General features: G+C 50.8%; 1 protein-coding gene across 1 annotated transcript; it reads right to left on the bottom strand.

Annotated features, from left to right (window-relative positions):
• Nucleotides 1–1988: 1988 nt before the first annotated feature.
• Nucleotides 1989–21293, bottom strand: LOC144254866 (transient receptor potential cation channel subfamily M member 8-like). Its single transcript, XM_077798578.1, has 11 exons — nucleotides 21180–21293; nucleotides 17113–17403; nucleotides 15472–15567; nucleotides 13726–13855; nucleotides 12269–12414; nucleotides 11462–11574; nucleotides 10920–11136; nucleotides 6316–6407; nucleotides 5036–5177; nucleotides 3903–4074; nucleotides 1989–2230 (listed from the first exon to the last, which is right to left on the bottom strand). The coding sequence occupies exons 1-11, from the start codon at nucleotides 21291–21293 to the stop codon at nucleotides 1989–1991; spliced, it is 1755 nt and encodes a 584-aa protein (XP_077654704.1).
• Between the last annotated feature and the right edge of the window lie 528 nt (nucleotides 21294–21821).

Genomic DNA, 21821 nt, shown 5'->3' with positions numbered 1-21821 from the left:
CGCAAAGGACACTGTCCTCCTCCTTCACCAACCCACGAGGTCCCAGGGCTGAGATCAAGGCGCAGTCTCCACCCTCGGAGCCTCCTGTGCAGAAGAAACGTGCTTCGTGGTCTAAGGACCCCCTCCACAAAGGAAAGAGGTCGTCAGGGAGGCTGAGCTCACGAAGGGAGAGAAAGGAGAGGACAGAGCCGGGAGTCCAGAAGCAGGACCTGCCTGCACAAAAGCATCGCGCCAAGCAGGTGGCCCTGCTTAGGGAGGAACAGGGGGACTTCCTGGGGGGCAAACCAGACATCAGGGGGACCTGACAGTGTGTTCCAGGGTCAAGTCACACAGCCCTGGGGAAGATGAGGAGACTGGAATTAAAATAAAATCCTTTGAGGGTTCTAAGCAGAGCAAGGGATGCACTAGACCATGGGAGACCAGAAGGCCACTCCATGTGATGTCCCCAGAGGCACATGTCCCACGTAGATGTGCCTGCCTCTGACAAACAAAGCAGGTGACCCTCCTGTGTAGTCTGTACTTCTCACAGCCTCAGGCCTCTGTGTAGCAACTGACTGTCCTCGTTCTCTTCCTAAATTAAAAGGCAATATGTGGTTGTAACAAGTGAAATGTATAACTGAAGTTTTAAGATATTAGTGTTAGTGATTAGAAAATAAGAGTACACCCTAAAACTAGTCTGCAATTTGTTTTTTATATTAAAAATGCCATCCTTCAATAAACACAGATCTTACTTTATCTTTTTAAGGATTGTATAATATTCTATAGTACAGATAAAAGATGCTTTATTCAATCATTCCTCTACTGACAGGTATTAAAAATGACCCAGGAAACACCTTTGTATGCGCGTCTGTCAGATTCCCAGGTGTGAGAAGGTTTGATTAAAGCCTGTGTGTTTTTCCTTTTAGTAGCTCTGATCAGATTACTTTCCAAAGACTTGGTGGCTGTTTGTGCCCCAGCAGCAATGTCACTTCCCAGCCTCGTCTGTGACACCACAGGCTCCCTTCAACTTCTGCCCATCCGATGGTGCAAGACCAGCATCTGTCTTAATCTGAACTTTCCCTCCCAGCGGGTAGAGCTCCTTTTCACATGTGTTTAGCTACCTGAATCTCCTCCTCTGAACGCACGGTCATTGTCTCTAGCAGTTTTTCTCTGGGATCATCTTTTTATACATTCAGGAGTTCTTCCTTTATTAGGAATTAAAAGCCTTTGTTCACCATATGCATCAAAAACATTTCCCCAGTCTTTACCACTGCATTTCAGCTCTCTTTTATCTTAAAAAAAATTTTGTTTTATGAAACTAACTGTGTTTACTTAGTTTGTCATTCATAGCTTCTGGATTTCTGGTTTTGACTGAAGGGTTCTGATCCACATCAAGCTGTAATAAATGATTTGTTAGATTTGTGTATCTGTTTGTGAACATCTGAACTGGTGTGGCTGAAATACCGTCTACCCTAAAGGACAAGTCCCCCCACTGGCACCACCACAGGGGACCCTGAAACCCTCTGGGAAGATGAAGTGTGAACGCACAACTGCGTTTTCTCCGTGTATGAAGGAGAACTGCCTAAGCCAATACAGATACAGATACGGTCAGGTCCTGGCAGGTCCCGCTCAGCCTCCTCAGTCATGCGTCCCAGAGAAGACGCTCTCCGGGCTCCACTCCCTGAACTCCCATTTAAACGGAACCGTTTAAAGCAGCAACTGAGCTCCTGGAAACGCTGAAATCTACACCAGCGAGTCCCATAGAGCACAAGCAACCTCCGAGCGGAGCAGAGCTGCCCCAGGGTCACCGTTGTGCAGGCATCCGGGCGCCTGGGGACACTGCTCATGGGTGCTGAAACCCCAGCCTCCATTTGCCACAGGTGGCTGGAGGTGCTCACCACTGGTGTCAACTTAAGGCTCAGCTCCTAACGGTGCTTTAAGTCCCTTTAAGGCCCCAGTCCTGAAGACCCTGCTCTCAGCCCCTCCAGGGAGGCCCTTGGCTGCTGCGCTCACGGCCCTCCCGGCCTGCCCTGCGTGGGGTGGACCCCTGTGAACACATAACGGGGCACATACCCGAACATGGCGACCAGCAGGTTGACGAGCAGGATGTTGGTGGACAGCATGTAGATGCACACCAGGGAGATGGTGACCCACTCGGGGAAGCGGGGCAGGCTGTGCTCGTCCAGCTCCACGCACAGCGGCTTGGACTCGGTGCTGGTGAAGGTGCAGTGGGCGAAGTCGTAGGTGGTACCTGAGGGGGTGGAACCAAAGGCCCAGTGATGCCCCTCTAGAGGGCCCAGGGCCCTGGCACACCAGGGAACCAGGATGCGGTCACGGATATCCAAGCAAGGGACACACCTCAGAGTCACCTGTCCCTCCACTCCGTGCTTCCTGAGCTACCTCCCTGCTCCTTAGGGACTTCACTGAGGTCAAGATCAAGCAAGGGCACATGTCCCATGGCCTTCACGGGTCAGCGGGTACCCAGGCACAGAGCTTAGAGGTCCAGCCTGTGAGACACGCACAAGGGCTCTGAGGCCACAGACGGGGGCAGTCCACCCAGAGGGAAGGGTCTCTGAGCTGAGAGCAGAAGGCTGGGCAGGAGCTGGCCACGGGGGCGAACGGGAGGAGCAGGTGCCCAGGGCGTCCCTACAGAGCCAAGGCCTATGGCGTGGACATCACTGAAGACATCATCCCTCCCAGAACGAGAGATCTAGATGCCCAGCGACCGGACACACTTTTTTTTCTTTTTTAAATTTTTACACTAAAACTGCTGGAAGCCATCAGACTGTTTTAAGCAGGGGACAACACATCAGACTCTCCTCATCTGGCTGCAGCGTGGATGGGGGGAGCCAGAGAGGGAGCTGGGAGGTTGGGAGGAGGGTGCAGGCAGACAGAATGGGATGCTTAGGGTGGGCTGGGGGCGGGGACGCAGCAGGATGTCAAAGTATCTCAGAGACAAAGTCCACACAGCCAGCTGAGGACGTGGATGTTGGGGTGGACTCAGAAGAGGATCAAGAATGACATCGAGGCTCTGGGGTGCACAGCCGAGCTCATGGTGGGGAGACTGAGACGGAAAGATGGAGTCGCCCCCAAAAGGGCACACAGCACACTAAAAGCCGAGATTGCTGCCCCACTGGCCACAGTGTATGCTCCCAAGTGGGACCAAAACACCAACACGGAGGACCCTCCCGAGGACAAACGCAATGGCTTATGGGAAACAGCAAGAACGGGGAGCAGACGGGATAAAAATGACGAAGAGGAGGAAGGACCGTGTTTCTAACGTCCTGGAAGAGGATCCAGCACAGGGCGCCCGAGAGACTGAAGAAGAGAGAGCCACAGGACACTGAGAGGTGCCACCAATCAGGGCAGGCGCTGGCTCCAGGAGGCCGTTGGCATCATCTATGGCAGGCAGACAGGAAACGACGGCCGGGCTGATGTCAGCACCATAAAGATGCTTTGCACAGTTCCCTGCCAGCACCAGCACACGCCCTGCTCTGCTCGCCTGCGCTGGGTATGGGCGAATTAAGCCACGGGGCCACCACGGCTGCCTCCCCAAACCAGCTGGCACTGGGCTGATGTAAAAGTTTAGATTCCAGGTTCAGAGCAAATTTCTCCACGATGCTCTTTTTGAAACAAATAGGTGCCCCATTACCCTGTTGTAGGAAAGCACAGCTCGTGAGCGGGGTGCCTCCAGCCACCACGTTACTCTGAAATCATTCTTCAAAAGGTTTGAAAAGTGAAATGCTGGGGACAAGGGAGAATCCTGCTTAGGAGTAAAGACAAGGTTTGAGAATTGTTTCTTCAGTCCGTGGCTCCGGCCCCCGCTCAGTGAACACATGGAACTGCGGTCAGGGTCAGCCCCGGAGGCTGCCTTCTGCTGGCCCCCTCCCAGCCCCATCTCCACCTGAGCCATGTCGGCTTACCATCCACGTCGCTGGGCACCTGGCCGAACATGGCCAGGTAGGGCTCGTAGGTGACGGAGCGGAAGATCCACCTCCAGTGCTGCTCGTTTAGCCTCAGGATCCCTTGCCTGGCCACCCCGAAGGCCACCATCCACACGGCAAAGAGGAACAGGAAGAAGAAGACATCGACCAGCTGCCAAGGAAGAACATCAGAACAGAGTCGGGAGCGTGCCCACTGGCAGTGGGGCCCGCAGCCTGGCTGTTCTCAGTTAGCCCTGGTCCCAGGGCCCTGAAACTCTAGGTTACCTGTGCTCACTTGCTAATTTTTAAAAAATGGCCAGCATCACCTTTGGGTCTGGGGACAACGCTTTTCCAGAATTAAACCTGAAGGATGCATGTGCGTCCACCAGTCTCCAAACCAGCTCGGCACCCGCCACTGAGTGACAGCCCAGCTCAAGAACATACAAAGACCTATGGGGAGGACCTCTCTGTGTCTAGACCTCACGTACTTGCATTCTTTAAACCCCTAAATTATTTCTGTAGGTTTCTTTTCCTTGGGAAACAAAATCAGTTCTTATTAGACAAGAATGGACAATTTGATTTTTTTAAAGTTTTTGCACACACAGCATGACTTCATAGTGACTCCCTGCCTCAGATATGCTTTGAACGAAAACCACAAGCTCAGCCTCGGTGTTGGAAAGGAACGTCCAGATGAGCTCATCCAGGCCCATCTCGCTGCAAGACAGACAGTGGAGGTCTGAGCCACGTGGAGAATCGGCCTAGGGAGCCACCGTCATGTGTGATTTCCCCTCTGGTGCCATGTGAGCCTGGGGGGTCCTCCCTGCATGTGTCCCAGAGTCTGAGGTCAGGTTCCAATCCTCCCCTCCCTGCCCACGCTCTTAGCAAATTGTTCAGACTCCACTGGAAGCACACTGTAAAGTGTGCATCTGAACACGGGTGTTTATTTCCTACTCCCAGCCATCTCTCCTGAAAGTTCAACCTGGGGGACGCCCTTCATGAGGACACGTGGAAGAAAGCAACCGTCACTGATTGAGAAATGCAACCATCACATTAGGGGAGAAAGCCTCCTGTCAATCATTAGTGGAACTGAACGGAGCAAGAGAACCATGGCGAGAGGGACTCTTGGCTTTTACCATCCTCTGCAACATTATGATCTTGGGTCCTAAATTTCTGCTGACAGTGAAAATGTGGATCAACCTTAGGGTGAATATAATGTAACCCAGGCAGAAAATGACCCAGCCGGAGTACAGCGAACTTTTATTAGAGGGGTGCAGCCTGTGGAGAGAAGGAGAACAGATGTGTGGGACGTGGACAAAGCATCGCAACGTCGAGTTTTTAAAGTAACCAGAGTCAGGGAGCGGCTGAGAGCCAGGAGCTGAGCGTGTGGAACAGGACAGGAGCACCACCACTGCCCTCTGCCACATGGGCGCCAAAGAAGGCCCCAAGAGCTCTGGAGGCTCCTGGCTCCCTGTCCCTCATCCTCACGTCCTCCTGCCATCTTTGCTGGATCACAGGGAGGTGTCCAAGATGATGCCAACCCCACCCCAACCCCTGGACTTGGCTCTGCCAACTTCCCTCAAAAACTCACCGGGGTCTCCCTGACACTGATTAGCTAAGCCCTGCTACCAGAGGACACCCCTGTCAATTCTGAGATTCTCAACCCCAGCAGGAAGGATGAGGAAGAAATGGCGTGCTCACCCCTTTGCCGTGGAGGGCAAGCACACCATCTTCACAGGGGCAAAAGGGAGCAGGTGGGCTCCTCTGCAAAGCGGCGCCCTGTGTGCCTGTCCATAACGCAGCCTCCCCTTTGGCCTGGAGGGACGTGGGCAACGGACCTCGCCTGGGGCTTCCCAACCCTTCCTCAGGGAGGGTGGCTTGTGCTTTGCCCTCAGGGGCAGCGTTGGATTTGTCTGCTGACACACTCTGGCTCCAGGATTGAGGATTGTGCTGGTAGCTGAAGGACAGCTCCGTGGCCGGTTTTCAGGTTAAGGTCACACATGTCTTAGGTTACACACCCCAAATGAACCAGTAGTAGCCTAAGGTATCGGCATCCTCCTCACTCTTTACTCTCCTCGGTGTGGAGTTCCCTCTCCCCAAAGCCTAGAAGGCCAAAAGGAAAGATCACAGACCCCCGGGAGGGAAGAGAGGAAACGCTGACCAGGCTGACCAGGCTGACCAAGCTAACCAAGCTGACCAGGCTGACCAGGCTGACCAGGCTAACCAAGCTAACCAAGCTGACCAGGCTGACCAAGCTGCCCAGGCTGACCAGGCTGACCAGGCTGCCCAAGCTGACGGGGGCCTTTCCCAGTCGACTCCAAGCAACAGCCCCCATGGGCTCAGAGGGTCCAAGAGTTTTTCTCCAGTTTGGTGCCCACAACATCAAAAATTAGGGAAAGCAATGAGGATAACTCACTGAAACACAATCCCCGCTATGAAGTAGAACAGCCCCAGCATGTCCATGACGTTCCACAGGTCGGTAAAATAATTCACCCAGTTCATGTACCACTGCAGCCCAGGGGAAGAGAGAGGTGTCAGCAGCCTGGGACCACCGTGTGCTTCCCATCCTCCCCAGGTCCGCTCTGTGCCAAGAGAGCCCTAACATGCCCTGCCACCTGGGGGACCCGAGGCTGGGCTGGGCGCCAGCGGCTCTGCTATTCATGTGTTGCTGGTCTGTCAGGAGGAAGGTCTCCTGGTCCTCCTTCAAGATGAAGCCACAGAGGGCGAGCACCACCTGCCAGGGCACCTGGGAAGCACGGGGCCACCTTGCACGGTGAGTAGCACAGTCACACACCTCACAGTTACAGAGGGGCCATCCCTGCTGGGCTCGTTGTCTGCTTCTGTATCCATGTAAGATTTGTCTGGCACATGACAGTAAAAGGCCTTAACTAAAGGATATCCAGGAGGAGACGCCTCTCTAGCCACTGTAGACTGGAGTTGGGGAGTCCAAGGGGGGTCCTCTAACTTGTCATCTGTCCTCCTACTCCAAGTATGTTTCCTGAGGGCCCACAGGATTGCAAAGCCTGGGCCAGCCTCCTGGGACACAGAGAGATCAGTGGGTGCAATACCGATCCTCAAGGAGTCCACTGTTCCATGGAAAGACAGGTGTAAACCATGTTAAAACCAAATGTGAAGAGGATGGGAGAGAAGGCAGAAGTTCACCGGGGAGTAAGCTCAGATAAGGGCCACCATATTCCCTGTGCACACCAAGAAAGCCATGGCAAAGAGGGCCCGGAAGGGCGAGGCCCACTCATCTCTCCATCTGAGATGGCCAGTACTCGGGTCCTGCTTCCTACCCTGACCCAGACACCGAGGCCTGGAGGCTAAGGTGCCGCCCTGAGCAAGGCCTCCCTGTTCTCAATCTCCAGGCCCCTCAAGCTCCCACCGGGAGGAGTCAAGACGCACAGCCCACTTCCCAGGCACCTCCTTCCCCATGAGTGAGTGGAAAGAGAAGCTGAGTGGGCAACAGAGGAGGCTGCTGGGAACCAGTACCCGTGGGAGGCCACGGCTGGAGCAGCCCTGGATGGACCGCATGCTGGGAACTGACCGCTGGGGAGGTGGCAGGGGTGTCCACCTGGCTGGGCAGCATGATTCCAACTGCCATTTGCTTTTCCTGTGCCTGGTGAGATGAGGGTCTGCCCTGGCACTGGTCTGCCCCTGCCCTCCGGGACCCAGGCAGATACCAGCAGCCTACACAGCCTACACGACCTTGCCCAGGTCACCTTCAGAAGTCATCCTGGCCTTCATGCAGACACCTTAGGCCAGTTCCAGGGCTCCAGGAACCAGTGCTGGGAGAAAGCTCTTTTTATTTCTTCATCATCATCATCATCATCATCATCATCATCATCATCAATGAGAGGAGGCCTCTTCTCTGAGTGTAAGGGCAGAGGCAGACTGAATTTGTAAACTACCAGCACCATGTTGCAGGTTCTCTCAGGATCTGGGGACACGGTGGGCCTAGAGATTGAATGGTGCTCTCTGTGAAGGTGCAGGCGACTTGCCCCATCTTAAGCAAACACTCATGGTGCCTGCTTAGCAGAGCCCAGGTGATTTAGCAACTGTGCCGAGCTATTGACTGTCCTGGTTAAAAACCCCAAGTCAGCACATCAGTATCTGCCTCCAGGCCGAGGTCACCTGGAGACGCTACAGAGCAAGGCTCTTTGACTCCCAGACACAATTTAAATCAGGTGGCCTCTATTTCGGGGTTGTTTTCCTCTCACAAATGTGAATCAGTTTAATGAAGACCACACCCGGCCAGCAGAGCCACTTCCTGGGGGAAAACTAATCCCTTAGGAGTCCAAAGGCACCGGCTGCAGACAAGAAGGGAAACAGCGACCCCAAGTGGCAGGTTCTTTAACAACAAGCCCCTCACAGCTACAGTCTGAGGACTCCCTGGATCCAAGGCCAAGCAGCCGCCACGGGCAGGACCACTGAGTTAACACAGGTCAGTGTTGGACCAGGAACACTGACTGGACACCCTCAGTACCACCTACCAAGCACCCCCATTCTGGACGCAGAGCGCAGGGGCTCTCCGGCCTTGCAGGCCTCCCTTCCTCCAGCAGCCCCAGGGAAGACTCTAGCCCGCTTTCCCTTCTGATGTTCCTACCCACCTGCCCTCTGTCCACTCACGCTCCATGTCCCTGCCCTGAGCCCTCCTTGCTCCCAGCCTAACCTGCCCCAGGCCTTCTCCAAGCAGGAGAGACCCTGTGTGGGTCTCCCCACACAGGCCAAACAGGTGACTTAGTGGCTAAATGCGCACATGATGCTTGAATGGAGATGTCTGTGATGGCAGCAGTTCCCCTGGGCCAACCTGTCCTATGGTGCTGGCCCCCACTCAGCTCTCCTCAAGAGCTCCTGGAAGTGACCCACCAGTCACCCTAAGGGGAAATCTCCACGGGCCAAAGGTATTTGTCTGGTTCATTCTGTATCTTCAGGGTCTCGGGCAGGGCCTGGCACGCAGTAGGTGTTCACTGAATACTTGGTGAAAGACAGAACACATGGAAAGGGACTGGGCTTCCAGAGTTAGGCCCATCTCCCTGCGGTCCCAGCCAGGCTGGGCTCTTCCTTCCATGGCAAACAGAAACACGCCCTTTTCTCAGCTTCATGGTTCCTGTAGATGCCTAAGGACCCGCCTGGCAGCTTCTGTGTCCTAATGGGACAGGAGCAGGGTCAGGGATGAGACTGGTGGGGCAACGTGTGAGAAGATGAGGGTGGCGGAAGCAGGAGAGCATTTCTTACTGTTTACCAACATTCCAAGATGAGGCACCAAGGTCCCCTCCGCTTGGAAGGCTGCCCTGAGCACCTTGATGCCAGGGAGCACCTCCGGGTGCCTTGCTCCCTCCCCGTCCTCACGACTCACTTCCCACTTCCCTTTGCTGCTGCCACACAGTAAGTCAGAGTAGAACTAGGTACAAGGCTGGCCGCTGCAAAGCGAATGGACCGTGTGATGGGCTGAGTCATGTATCCCAAATGGAAGTCCCACCCTCTGCACCTCGGAGCAGGACCTCGTCTGGACAGGTCATGGTGATGTGACTGAGTGAGTCAGGAGGGAGTCGAGTGAAGCAGAACGGTCCCCACCCAAAGTGACTGCTGTCCTCCGGAAATGGGGAAATCAGAACACAGACAGGCTCCTAGGGAAGACACCACATGGATGTGACACAGGGTCACAGTGTTGCTTCAACAGGCCCAGGGACATCAATGATGGCCCAAAACTACAGAAGCCGGGGAAAGGAGCCAGCCCCGCCCACACCTGACCTCAGACTCCAGGCTCCAGAACTGTGAGCAATGAGCCCGTGCCACTGAAGCCACCAAGCCATGGTGTTTTGTCACCACAGCCTTACAAACCATCACAAAGCATGACCTGGACAGGGCCGTGGCCTCAGGAGGCAGAGCATGGGGCTCCCATGGGGCTGTTGTGAAATCGGGAAAACGCTCTGCACCCCTGCAGGACCTGGGAGAGCTGCAGGAGACAGCCCGCCCGGCAATCGGCCCCGTCCAGCACTGATGGTCACTCAGCCCTTCCTCTTCACCTCCACCCAAACCTCCCACCTCAGGGAACAGGAAGACAGGAGCAGGGCACTGGCCCAGGACCTCCCACTCCTCCCACCTGGCAGACATAATGGATCAAGATGCTCCCTGCTGAGAAGACACTCTCAGACTCTTCCCACCCCAGGGGTCCTGGAAACCACACACCCACACAGGGAAAGGCTGTCAGGGCCCTGTGACGAACAGGACAGCATCTTCTATCACTGGGCCTACTACTCCCCAAACTGCAAGCACCCCGTATGTTCTAAGGGCCCTGCACACACTGTGGAGCCCACACATTTTGAGGCTTGGGCTCAGAAGGGACCACAGCAGTGGCGGCAACAGCAGTTCCTAACAAGCTGTGAGCCCCAATCTGAAGGGTTTCTCAGACGGCTTTTCCTACAGGTTCAGGGACAGCCCCACTCTTCACCATCAAATGATTTCTTTGAGAATTACTAACTAAGCACCTGCGACAGGTGAGGCCAGGGCTCAAGTTTTGGATTCAACAGTGGAGAGGGGAAGCCCAAAACAGCAGATGCCCAAAAACCAAGAAAAACCCAATCATCATTTCACACCGACTCCCTGAATCCCACAGGGAACCCCGCTTTTGTTCTGACACAGGGCATCACGATGCCCTTAGCTGCTGGAAAGTCCCCCCAGATGCCCTGCCACCTGCTACACTGACCCTCTCAGGGCGACAGTCATGGTAGGAACACGGATGACTCCTGATAATGGCAGGGGCTGCAGACCAAGGTCTCTGTCCCTTGAACACCACCCACCCAACTGACCCATCGTCATCAATTAGCCGCAGGCAGAGGGCAGAACACGGGGCTGGCAGATCTCCCCAGGTCGCCAGCAGTTTGCAAATGCACCCCAGGTTCACGAACAACCAGCCAGCAGGGACACTGATGTCCTGACTTCGAGCCCCAGCTCCCCAGCGGCTCCCCTTCTGCTGGGCACTAGGAGGACGTGGCCCGCGCCCCCGAGCCCTCCTACCTGCCTCACTTCATCACAGAACAGGACGAAGACCAGCGCGTACAGGACCAGCTCAGGGGTGTGCCGCACCGCGTGGAAGTCCATGAGCAGCACATAGGCAAAGAGCAGGAGGAAGGCGATGGAGAAGACCATGTTCCAGGAGAAGACCACGAACGGGGAGGTGAAGAAGGCCACATAGTGCCACAGGAGCTGCTTGTGCTTGTCCAAGGGCTTTTTCCTGAAGGAGAGGCCAGACGTCATGGTCCAGGCACGCGGTGGAGCGGTCAGGTCCAGCCCTCACGACACACACACATCCAGGAAGGGACCACACAGGGCTCCAGGACTGAGCCCGCCAGACAACTCCGCCTAGATAACTGACCCCACCACCCGCCGTCTGAAACCAGACCCAGGAAAAGCCTCCCTGCAGTGAACCATCCCTTATCCAAGAGCGTGCAGGTGTGGACGTGCATACACACTTCACACTTGCACACGTACACACACACACACACACACACACACACACACAGAGACACACACACACACGGGGGTGCCCCAGCTCCTACCTGAACGACATGAAGCCACAGCCCACCAAGGGAATGAGAAACAGACACAGAATGATCTTCCAATTCTTGGTGTCCCGGAAGATCTCTCCATACCATTGCTTGGAAAGAAAATTCTACAAGGACACAAGACAACACAGATTTGATTCACGCAGGTGACCTCTCTCCCAGCCCCCATGCCTCCCCAAAACAAATCTAAGTTAGTATTCTTATAAGCTGCCTGGGCTCGTGAGGGCTGTGAGAGAACAACTTAAAATCCTGTTTGATTTTAGGTTTTCTTCTAAGCTGGGTATGTGAGCTTTCAAACAGCCACGTGAGTGCGAGTTCAATACACCGATGGATCTTTGACCAGCTGATTCTCACTATGTAAGTCCACACCAGTATCCTTCTGACTCTCTTCTCTAATGATCACAAATTCGCGGGCATGGCCAACCCTGTCTGTAGGCCCCAGGGATCCCTTTCCAGACACAGGCAGGTGTCAGTCTTGCAGGAAAACTAAAAGGAAATCAGGAAGGACGAGACCAAGGTCAATGACAATTCAAGCTAAAATGCTCCCAAAACTTTGCCCAGACTGTACCGGCCCCTGGAGGTGGGGCAGGGCTGTTTCTCCAAGGTGGAAATTAGAAAGAGCTGGGGTAGGAGAGAGGGTGAACCTGACCACAGCCAAGGGACCCACAGCTCTCAGAAAAGAGCCCGACAGTGGGAGGAGCTTGTGGGGGATGCGGTTAATTTTCAATATTTTTAAAGCTGCTAATAGCATCTGATGTCAAGGCCTATTTCTGGGCACCTAGTTCTGTGGCTGGTGTTTACCTGAACCCCAGGTTGGGTGATGAAATGCTGGTCTGTGGCCTCCACCGCCAGCTCCAAACAGTTGCTTCCGCCCCAAGCTTCGCAGGAGTAGACCAGCAGCTGCTCTGCCAAGTCCTCGTCACTGCTGTAGCACTCCGTGAAGAGCTCTGCACCATCACCAGAGACGGAAGCCAGAGTCAGGGCTGGCACCTCGGGAAGCAGCTGGCCCCCAGCCGACCCCCAATCCAAGGACAGCGTGGGCACGAGAATCTCATAAAAGGCACAGATAAGCCATCACAACACAGTCACTACCCAGCACAGAGCTTTTTAAGATGCACCACACCCTGCAGGGCCAGTGTGATAGTGGGTGTCAGTCAGAACTCAGGGGATCAGACACAGGAGCCTCCCACGTTGGTGGGCTTTGGTCTCGACCCTCTGCCTCCCCTTAGCTAGCACAGACTCTCCATCCCCTGGGCTTCTGTGCTTTCTTGGTAAGATTTCTTCACAGATAAGTCACAGCATATAAACCATAGAAGGTGGAAGAAACACTGACTTGGAGCATTCAGGTGTGCTCAGTGACAGAGACCACTGTACAGAACCTCAGAGGAAATGTTTTAAAGTAAAAATAGAAACCATGGCCACCTGAGGTCACCTGGAAATTAATATATTGAAAGAAATGGTTGCCCACCTCTTTTCCAACACCAAGAAGCTGAACACATTGTAACGTTAGATTAGACAGTAGACAAAGGTGTCATGCAGATGTCACCCTGCAAACTTAAAGCTGCAGAGGAACAAGGGAGACACTGAGCAGACCCAGAGCTCTCTGCTGTTGGATAACAGTTGCTCCCAACTCTCCCATTCGCACGTGGTCCTGTCCTCTGCAAAAAGGGCACTGACCAGCTTTAATTAAGGATTGGATAGCAAAGAGCAGCCAGATGACCAGTCCCGAGGCATCCAGGAGAGGACGGCTCAGGAATGCCTGCTATCCCAGGCCATGGCTGATCTCCCCCAGCCCTTCTGGAGCTCCAAGGCTCCTACCTTCAGGGACCTACTCGCCAGCCATCACTGGAGTCGCCCTATGGGACACTGAGGCCTAGAAACCCAACTGCTGCCTTTGCCATTAAAACCAACTCTGCATCAGACCCAGGGACCTGAAGTCTTCTCAGAGCATTTATGTATACACGAAATGCAGACTCACTTGTTCACAGTGTCTTAACTATGTCCAAAAAACACCCTGAAACCTCCTGAGGTGTTGAGCTACTTAGGCCTGAGCCAGGTAGCTCTGCAATGACAGTACTCAAGATTTTCACATTCACTCTGGGAAAAGTCCCAAGTGCCTGGAGCAGGAAGCCTGTACACAGCGTGGGGGTCTGCATGGGTCTGCAGCCTTCCGTGAGGCCAGCAGGGGGAGCCCAGACACTCCAGTCTGAGCCTTGGTCCACCTGCAACTCCCCTGGAGTCCCTCTGCTGTGACTTACCCACTGCGTGGGTCTCGTACTCATTTGCCAGCTCCTCTGATTCTCCAGCGGCATTGATGTCATTCTTCACTTTGGCCAGAGTCTTCAGAAGCTTGCTGGCTCCCAGGGCTGCCAGAGTACAGCCCCTGGTCTTTTCAAGGGGTGGAGAAACTTAGGTTAACTCAGAATCCCTTGAAGCGGTTGAGTGGACACTAATGGTGAACAAGGATGAACTCAGAGCATGAGCAGGAAGGGGCAAAGTCCCAACTATGTGTAACATTTCAAAGTAGAATTTGTAATGAGCACAAGAGTCTTGGACCTGAATATGTTCAGTCCTAAACAGGGCGACCTCGAGCCTGAAGCTACTCAGATGAAGAAGCAGCGCAGGAAAAGAAAAGCATCAAGATAAATGCCCCGAGAAATTGCCAGTAAGAGGGGATGGAAGCCAGTCCTCTATTACAGCTTTGTCGGCTGCACAAAGAGCTCCCAGATGGGGACAAGTGGGTAAGGACATAAAGGACCTGAACTATGTAACCAGAGGCCATATGTGTGAATTCAGCACTCCACACCCAACCTAATGCTCTCAAAGTGGAGAAGCTAGTGTTACGTGCTAAATCACACATAAAGTTTTCAATAATTTTTCCAAAGCAGACTTTTTACAAGCCCTATTTCCTGTTCATAAGGCAATAAAGCCAAAAATTAACTTTTTAGACTAAATTTCAATTCCTTACCAACTGAGGAAATAATCACACATCCACACATACTGAGAATCAGGTGCCCACTAGGTGCCCCACAAGGCAAGCCCACTCTCCAGGGACCACCCTCCTGAACACACCTCCATCAACATCCAGCACAGCCATGACACACAGCCATGACCACCTGGCATCTGCAGTGTGGGAGCAGTGACAGAGAATGGGAGAGCAGTGTCTGAGACTGGGGTCTCTGATGACTTAATGACTGTCGCATGCTTGGTGCCTGGGAAAGTTTCTGTGCAAAAGGGCAGCATGTCTAGTTGCTATGGTGACACCCTCCATAAGAAGGCTCTGTGCTAGAGTCTTATCAGCCTCAACCTTGCTCTCAGGCACACAGCTCCTGGGAATAGAGGAACTCTCTTGCTACACAGCCACAATGTGTCACCAAGTTCCTGAACCTGCCTGCCTAACGTAACTTTAAAAATGGACTGTCTTTTAAAAAAATATTTATTTTTTAGTTGTAAATGGACACAATATCTTTATTTTATTTTAAGTGGTGCTGAGGATCGAACCCAGGGCCTCACACGTGCTAGGCGAGCCCTCTACCACTGAGCCACAACCCCAGCCCCTGAACAATGGACTTTCTTGAGAGCTGCACAAAGCTCCTAACATTGCACATTGTAACTGTAGAATATAACAGCAGAATAAGCTTCATAATGTTGCTAACTCTGTACCTTTCATGAATACAGAGAATAATGCTTGTACAGTCTTTAATCTGATAATGAGGCACATATAAATAAAGATGGCTGGTGTAATTCTTAGACCTGCTTCTCCATCAGAGAGTAGAGCTCCACTTGATCCCAGCCATTATCTTCAAAATCTGAGTCCGTAAAGTGAGTTTTTATTTTCCTAATCCCCATCGTCTCTCACCGGAATCTGCTAATTTGGCCTCACTAGTCACAGAACTGTGGCCATTTTTTGTTTTTTGGTGATGTTTTAGAGTACACATGAGATTTGAGGTCAGAATTGTTACAACCAAGCATGCCTTTGGTGTAAACTCAAGCTGGACATTTACCTGTTCCCAAAAGACTTTGGAGAGCTCCTTCTTGTTCTGCAGAATGGCCCAGATGAAGAGAGCTTGCAGGGAGTGCCGGGTAATGAAAGACACATCCTGGGAGGGGGCAGAGCACAGGGTCAGCTGTGCAGAGGCAAATCACTTCAGGTGCCCAGGAAAAGGTGGTCAGGAAGCCCAGGGGAGCGCCCTGTGCTGGAGGCTCTGTGGCTGGGCCATTGGAACAGCAGAGTGACGCGATTTCCATCTCTGCCACCCTCCAGGGGGTGTAATTTGATGTGAAATCTTTCATCTATCATAAAATATAAAGTACAACTAGAAGAAAAGGTATCAAGAGTGAAAAAAAAGTGCTAAGAGCAATTTAAAAACTAAAAGACCTCTGACAAGCCAGAGAGAAAGCAATTCCTTCTCATCATATAACTCTGTTTCTCATCTAGGGGGAAAAAATTGTTCAGATTAAATTCTAACTTTCCTGTGGTTAAAGTTCAACTATCAGAACATAAAATGTGCTTCTTTCTTTGGATTCTTATTCAAAGATTCGACTCCTAATACATCAATTAGAATCCCAGCTGGTCTTCAAGATTCAAGACCTGACCTGATAGAAAACAGGATATATTCAAGACCTGTCCTGATAGAAAACATGTATATATTCCCTTTCGACTTCTTTTCGTGTTTCACCAAAGTCTTAAATGCATAATGTGTAGTTAGCGGTTGTGTTGCAAAAAAAAAAAAAAAAAAATTCACATAAACAGTGTCCAAAAGAAGCTCTCTGGACACTTCGACTTCCTGAGAACACCTAGCTTCTTCAGATTTTTAACTCACACACACTTAAAAGTCCCAGAATTCCAAAAGGTAATGACCTTGTTTGGGTTTCCCCAGAAGCAATCCTGAGATAAGAATTTGAGGTAAGTAGGTTGTTTGGGAAATGATCCCAAAGAAACCAGTGGGAAAGTGAGGAAATGAGACATGAAAAGAGAGACATCGACAAAAAGTGTGGAATCAAGCATGCTGCCATGGTGGGCACTGGAGATCCGCTCCCCTGGACAGCTCTAGAAGTTCAGGCAGAACACTGCCCCACGCATGACCAGCCCGTCACTGGGCTCTGATCAGCACAAGCATCTAGCCACAGTCACTGGTGCTGGTCAGGGGAACCGGTCTGCCTGCACTTCACATGGAGGACCCAAGCCAGCCCAGGAGCACACCCACACACCCTTTCAAGTGGACACCTGGATTATCCTTTGGGAAATAGTCACTGTCCCTTTTATGACCAGCAGTTCTTCAGTCCTTTATGTGGGCAGCAGGGAGGTACTTTAACCAGCTCATGCCCGGTAGACCAAGAAGTGAGCCAGCAGCCATTCGTTTGCCCCTGCTCCCCACTAACTGCCTTGAATGCTGCACCAAGCTTTATGATTAAGAAAAGCTGCGACCAGTTTAAAGCAGAGCGTGGAGCAAAACATCAGAAAACTCACCAGATAGCATCTAAAATAAAGGCAGTAGAAAAAATCTTATGTCAATCTGTTGGCCACCTTATGGCAATGAGGAGGGAGTAGGAAAGACAAAGATAGAGGTGTTTTTTGTTTGTTTGTTTGTTTGTTTTTCAAAGAAAACTCAAAAGATGGGGGAATTTAAGCAGACAGTACATACATGGAGTTCCACATCCAAATCGTCCCGGCTATTTCTGTCTTCCTTCCAGAAGCCTCTTCGGAAGTTTGCAACCAGCTTCCAGACGAATGTGAGGAGGGCGTCGTTGTAGGAGTTCTTGGCAATCTGCAGGTTCCGATACACGAGGGTGCTGAAGTGGCTGGAGAAGAGCTCGGTGAGGACGTCATTGGTGAGGAACTTCTGCAGGTTCAAGCCGTTCTCCAGAAAGAGGTGGACAAATTTGGGCCGGTCCTTTATGAGAGCCGTGAACATGACCTCCTGAAGGTCCGCCGACTAAGGAGGAAGCAGAAAGCGCACTCACAGCTTCCGTCCCAAAGAGGACACAGGCAACGACCTCCCCAGCCACATCATATTTCCAGCTGCGAAGTAAGAAGAACTCAACTTTCTTTCAACACATCACTGAATTATAGTTTAGACTCCTGGGGGACACGTGTGGTGGGTGGAGTCTGTGACACTGCCTGCTGCGGGCATTGGATGCCACCTGGGCTTGAGCTTGTGTGGAGCAGAGAGAGGTTCACACGTGTGGGAATTGACCCCACCGTCTGGCACAGCAGGAGCACCCAGTTAGGGGTGGGTGGCAGCAGTGTAGCCGGAACCCTCTCTCTGGAGTCTACAGCAGACACAGATTATCAGCAAACCAGTGCAGCCTGGGACCAACCAGTCCCCTGGGACCTACTGTGCTTCACACATGCCCACAAACCTTCATCTGGCAACCCGATTCTCAAACACACTTGGAAAAATGGGGTCCATGGAACCACACGCCACCAAGCCCGCATCTGCTCGTGTTCCATACCCCAAGTCACTGGAACACATGGCAGTTAGACCTGATTTTTAGTTACCTTTATCTCCACTTTCTGAGCTCCTGATAAAACTAATACCATAGAAACTTACTGAGAATCTTAAGAAAAGTCATCAGTGTCGACTTCAGCCACAAGCCAGTAGGCTGCAGACTAAGCCAGCTCCCAGACACATTCCGTGTCCTCCAGAGGATTTATGGCAGTTTGGTTCCATTGTCAACATTTAAAAATTCAAAGATTCATCAAAATCTATACTTCCAGCATCAAGATTTAGGAGTGGAAACCAGACGCCCTGACAACAAGGGACCCATCAGCTAGAGTCCGGTGGCAGCTGCTGCTCCCAGGCACCCCCACCCTAACTGAGTGCTTCTGCTGTGCCACAGTCTGGGGACAGTGCTCTCTGTCCCCTCGGTCCCCACAGCTCCCCACTGCTGCCCACCCACCCACTTCATCTGCTTATGTTTCTCGCCTGAGCTCTGATCCGGGTGAATATCTCATGCCGATGGCAGCATTAATGGCTTTTGTTTCTGTCCAGTGCTGGTCTCAGAGGATCACATGTTGCCTAGAGAGGGAACCCTCAAGGGTCCTTAGAGTTTCTGCCCTGTGCATCCGACTGGGCTGAGGCTGGAAGCAGCTCCCCCAGGGACGAGTCAGCTGTGCTTCCTCTGCCTCAAGGCAAGTGTCCCCTGTGCCCAGCGTCTCACATTTCACTCTAAACACGTTTCCCTTTCCACGAGTCACAGACTGGAGATGTGAGCAGTGGCTCTCAAACCCAGGGGCCTTGCTGAAATACAGACCATGGGGAGTCACCTGGGGATGACTCAGCAAGTCTGAAGTGGAGTCCTGCTAACAAGTTCCCGGGTCATGCCAGTTATGCTGCCACCAGCCTTGGGACACACCACCAGCACAGCTGGCACGTGGGAAAGGGAAAGGCTTTGCAGTCAGACATGTCTTTGTTCCAACCCAATTTTAACATTTTCCAGCTGTGTGACCAAGGCTAAGATTTCATCTCTGAACCTCAGTTTGCTCTTCTTTGAAATGGGTGGCTGTGAAGGTGAAGTGAGACATTTGGCAAAATGGGGTCCATCGAACCCCATGCCACCAGACAAGTACCTGCTCATGTTCTATACCCTGAGTCACTAGAACACTGGCAGTTAGGCCAGGTTTTTGGTTACCTTTCCCTGTATGGGTCAAGCTCCTTTCAGAGGTTCAAGTTGAGAGCAGGCCTTGAATAAGTCATCAGAACTTCCCCTCATGCAATGCCCACAGAGCTCTGGTTTGTCAACCAACAAAAGGAGATCATCTTGCCGTGGATCAATGTGAGCAGCAAATCAGCTAACACAAGGAGACTGCTTTGTGCACCGTGGACGCTTAGACAAATACCAGCATTACTCCAAAGATTTTATGTTTAAACAAATATTTATACAATGCTTAATAAGTGTCAGTGTTCTAAGTCCTTTAGAAGCATTGTCTGGTTTGATTGTAATGACAGCACAGTGAGCTAGGTAGTGCTGTTATCTCCATCTTCAGACAAGCAAAGGTGTGCCGGTAAAGGTTTAACACCAGCTTTTGGAAAGAACTGTAGGCCCTATTTTGTAGTGTTTGCCAATTCCCATGATGTAACTACTCCCACCGTGGCAAAGTTTCAGCTACCAGTGTCAAGTCAGTGACTGCAGAATCAGTAGCAGACCACATGTAGTATTTCCAGGAGGCAGAAGCAACACACAGAAATAACCTCCAGAGCACAATAGTGGTAAATGCAGCAAAAGAATTAGTGTTGAGTTTTGATTGACTCTTACCTTTGCTTTTCACTAAATTTATTAAAATCTAAGTTCACATAACTTGATTTTCAATAATAACTCTATATAACAACTAACTCACAAAATCCCTAAATATTTAGCAGCCAGCTCTTGCAAGTCAGTGCAAAGTGGCTCAACACACCATTGTACGAAGAAACTGAGACACAGTCCTTGCCCATGTCATGCAGATGAGCTGGCTCCAGAGAACATTCTCAACCACTGTGCCCTTCATGTTTAACAGTCTTTATCTGAGCTGATCAAATTGAGTGTACAATTCAATATGTGACTGAGTTTATGTTTATTTGTACCATCTAAACTTACCAAAATACAACATTTCACACACAGGGATTCATTTAGGACTCAATTAATAAATCTATTTCTAGTTCCTAACTAAAGCCTGCAATGTGTAACAGGGCTTGCTACACTGTACAGAACAAATACAAGATGATGTTTGCTAAAGGAGTGAATAACTTTAAAAATTCATGAGCCATTACTCTGTTTGTGCTGCCATCATTAAAACTGATCACATGGAATACAAATCCAGTCCTAGTCTTTGATTAAACAAAGGTCTGAGAGTGTTTTCTGAACCTGGCTGCTAAAGAGGAAAGATATGAGGTATATATACCTTCAAATCAATGCCTACTTGTAGAAAATTAAATAAATCACTAATGACTTCAATTAATTCAGAACTTAAACTTCAAAGAAGCAGTCTTGCAAGCCTACAGTTGGTAATTATTCCTGTCAAGCTGAACTCCTAAGGCTGATTGAACTTTCACTGTGTATAACAGGTCCCCACTAGAAAATAGGGGCCTAAAACATGGGTCAGATTTAAAAGCAAGAAAGGCAGTCTGCTGGACAAGATGGTTTTTATTGCATGTGCAAATTCTATATCCAAGATGCTCACTTGGCTCTGGGGATTCTGAGAAGCTGTAAGGCATTCATGGGGTGTTCTCAATCAACTCTTCTGCAGCTCACTGCTGATAAATCTCTTATCAGACTTTGACTAAGTGCAGGGGGGGTGAGCCAACACAGTGATGCTGTCTTGATTTTGAGTCAAGCTACTTTCCAAAATCCTGCACCTGTATTTCCCATACTTTCTGCACCTGCATTGCCCATCCATCATAGCATTGCCCATGGTTATCATAGTATTTCTGGACAGTACAAAATCCTGCACCTGTATTGCCCATCCACTTCCAAGAGCAGATCTGCAGTCCCACATCAGACAGAAGGCCACCTCTCCCACAGAGGCTAAAGGGCTAGAAACCTCAGGTGGCATAGGTGGGTGGATATTCTGATGCCACAGCCTTCAGCTTTACTGTCTCTTCACAACAAACCTATAAGTCATGTTATCATCCCACACCACAGAAGAGAAAAATAACAACCCTTACAAGAACTCACTGCTGAGACCACTGTCCTCCCTGACCCTGGAGACCCCAGGTGGCCCCTCATTTACCTCCCACTGGCGGTCATTGGTAAAGATCTCATCGCTGGCCAGCTCCAGCTGGTTCCACTCCAGCAGAAGCTTCAGCTGCCCAAGTATACTTATCTGTTCTTTTATTTTATTCATTTATACCCATACTCTGAATACCTAGTATGTAATTGACATAATGACTCTTAAGACTCTTCCTTAAAAGCTTTATGTTTGATTGATCAGAAATTTAAAACTTCAGAGATAGGATTCAATTTCAAGTAAAACTTTTCCTCTTCCATTTCAAACAGAAGCTCTACGGTGGTAGGAAATTGTAAACTGCCCATTTTTAAAGTTAAGACAGTGTTAAAAACTTAACATTGGAAATACCTGATTTATGTATATCCTGTAAATCTAAATATTGAATAGATTGAACCATGCTAATTCTTTTGAGTCCTACATTTCCTTTAGCTTTAAATTACTTTAATAAAAAGAAAAGCAAGGATTACTATGGTTTTAATTTGGTCTTTTATTATTGTTTTATCATTCATCTCTCCTTACCTATAGTATTTTTAACAACTAAAATGAATTTAAATGCCACTCATATGACTATAACCACTGTAGACCTCTTGTGTATATCACATTTCACTTAAGGTAAGGAACTGCGTGATGGTCCTTTATTTCATG

This window comes from Urocitellus parryii, chromosome 1, assembly GCF_045843805.1.
Source record: "Urocitellus parryii isolate mUroPar1 chromosome 1, mUroPar1.hap1, whole genome shotgun sequence".
Classification (NCBI taxonomy): domain Eukaryota; kingdom Metazoa; phylum Chordata; class Mammalia; order Rodentia; family Sciuridae; genus Urocitellus; species Urocitellus parryii.
This window is presented reverse-complemented; position numbering and strand designations above follow the sequence as displayed.

What these genes read in the sequence shown, in the direction of transcription:
- LOC144254866 (XM_077798578.1), bottom strand. Translation starts at nt 21,293, where the DNA reads ATGAATAAAATAAAAGAACAGATAAGTATACTTGGGCAGCTGAAGCTT. An exon ending in TCACCCAACCTGGGGTTCAG is followed by an intron (nt 11,575 to 12,268) that starts GTAAACACCAGC and finishes GTGTCCTTGTAG; the next exon opens with AATTTTCTTTCCAAGCAATG. An exon ending in TCATAATGTTGCAGAGGATG is followed by an intron (nt 4,075 to 5,035) that starts GTAAAAGCCAAG and finishes CTTCCTTGGCAG; the next exon opens with CTGGTCGATGTCTTCTTCTT.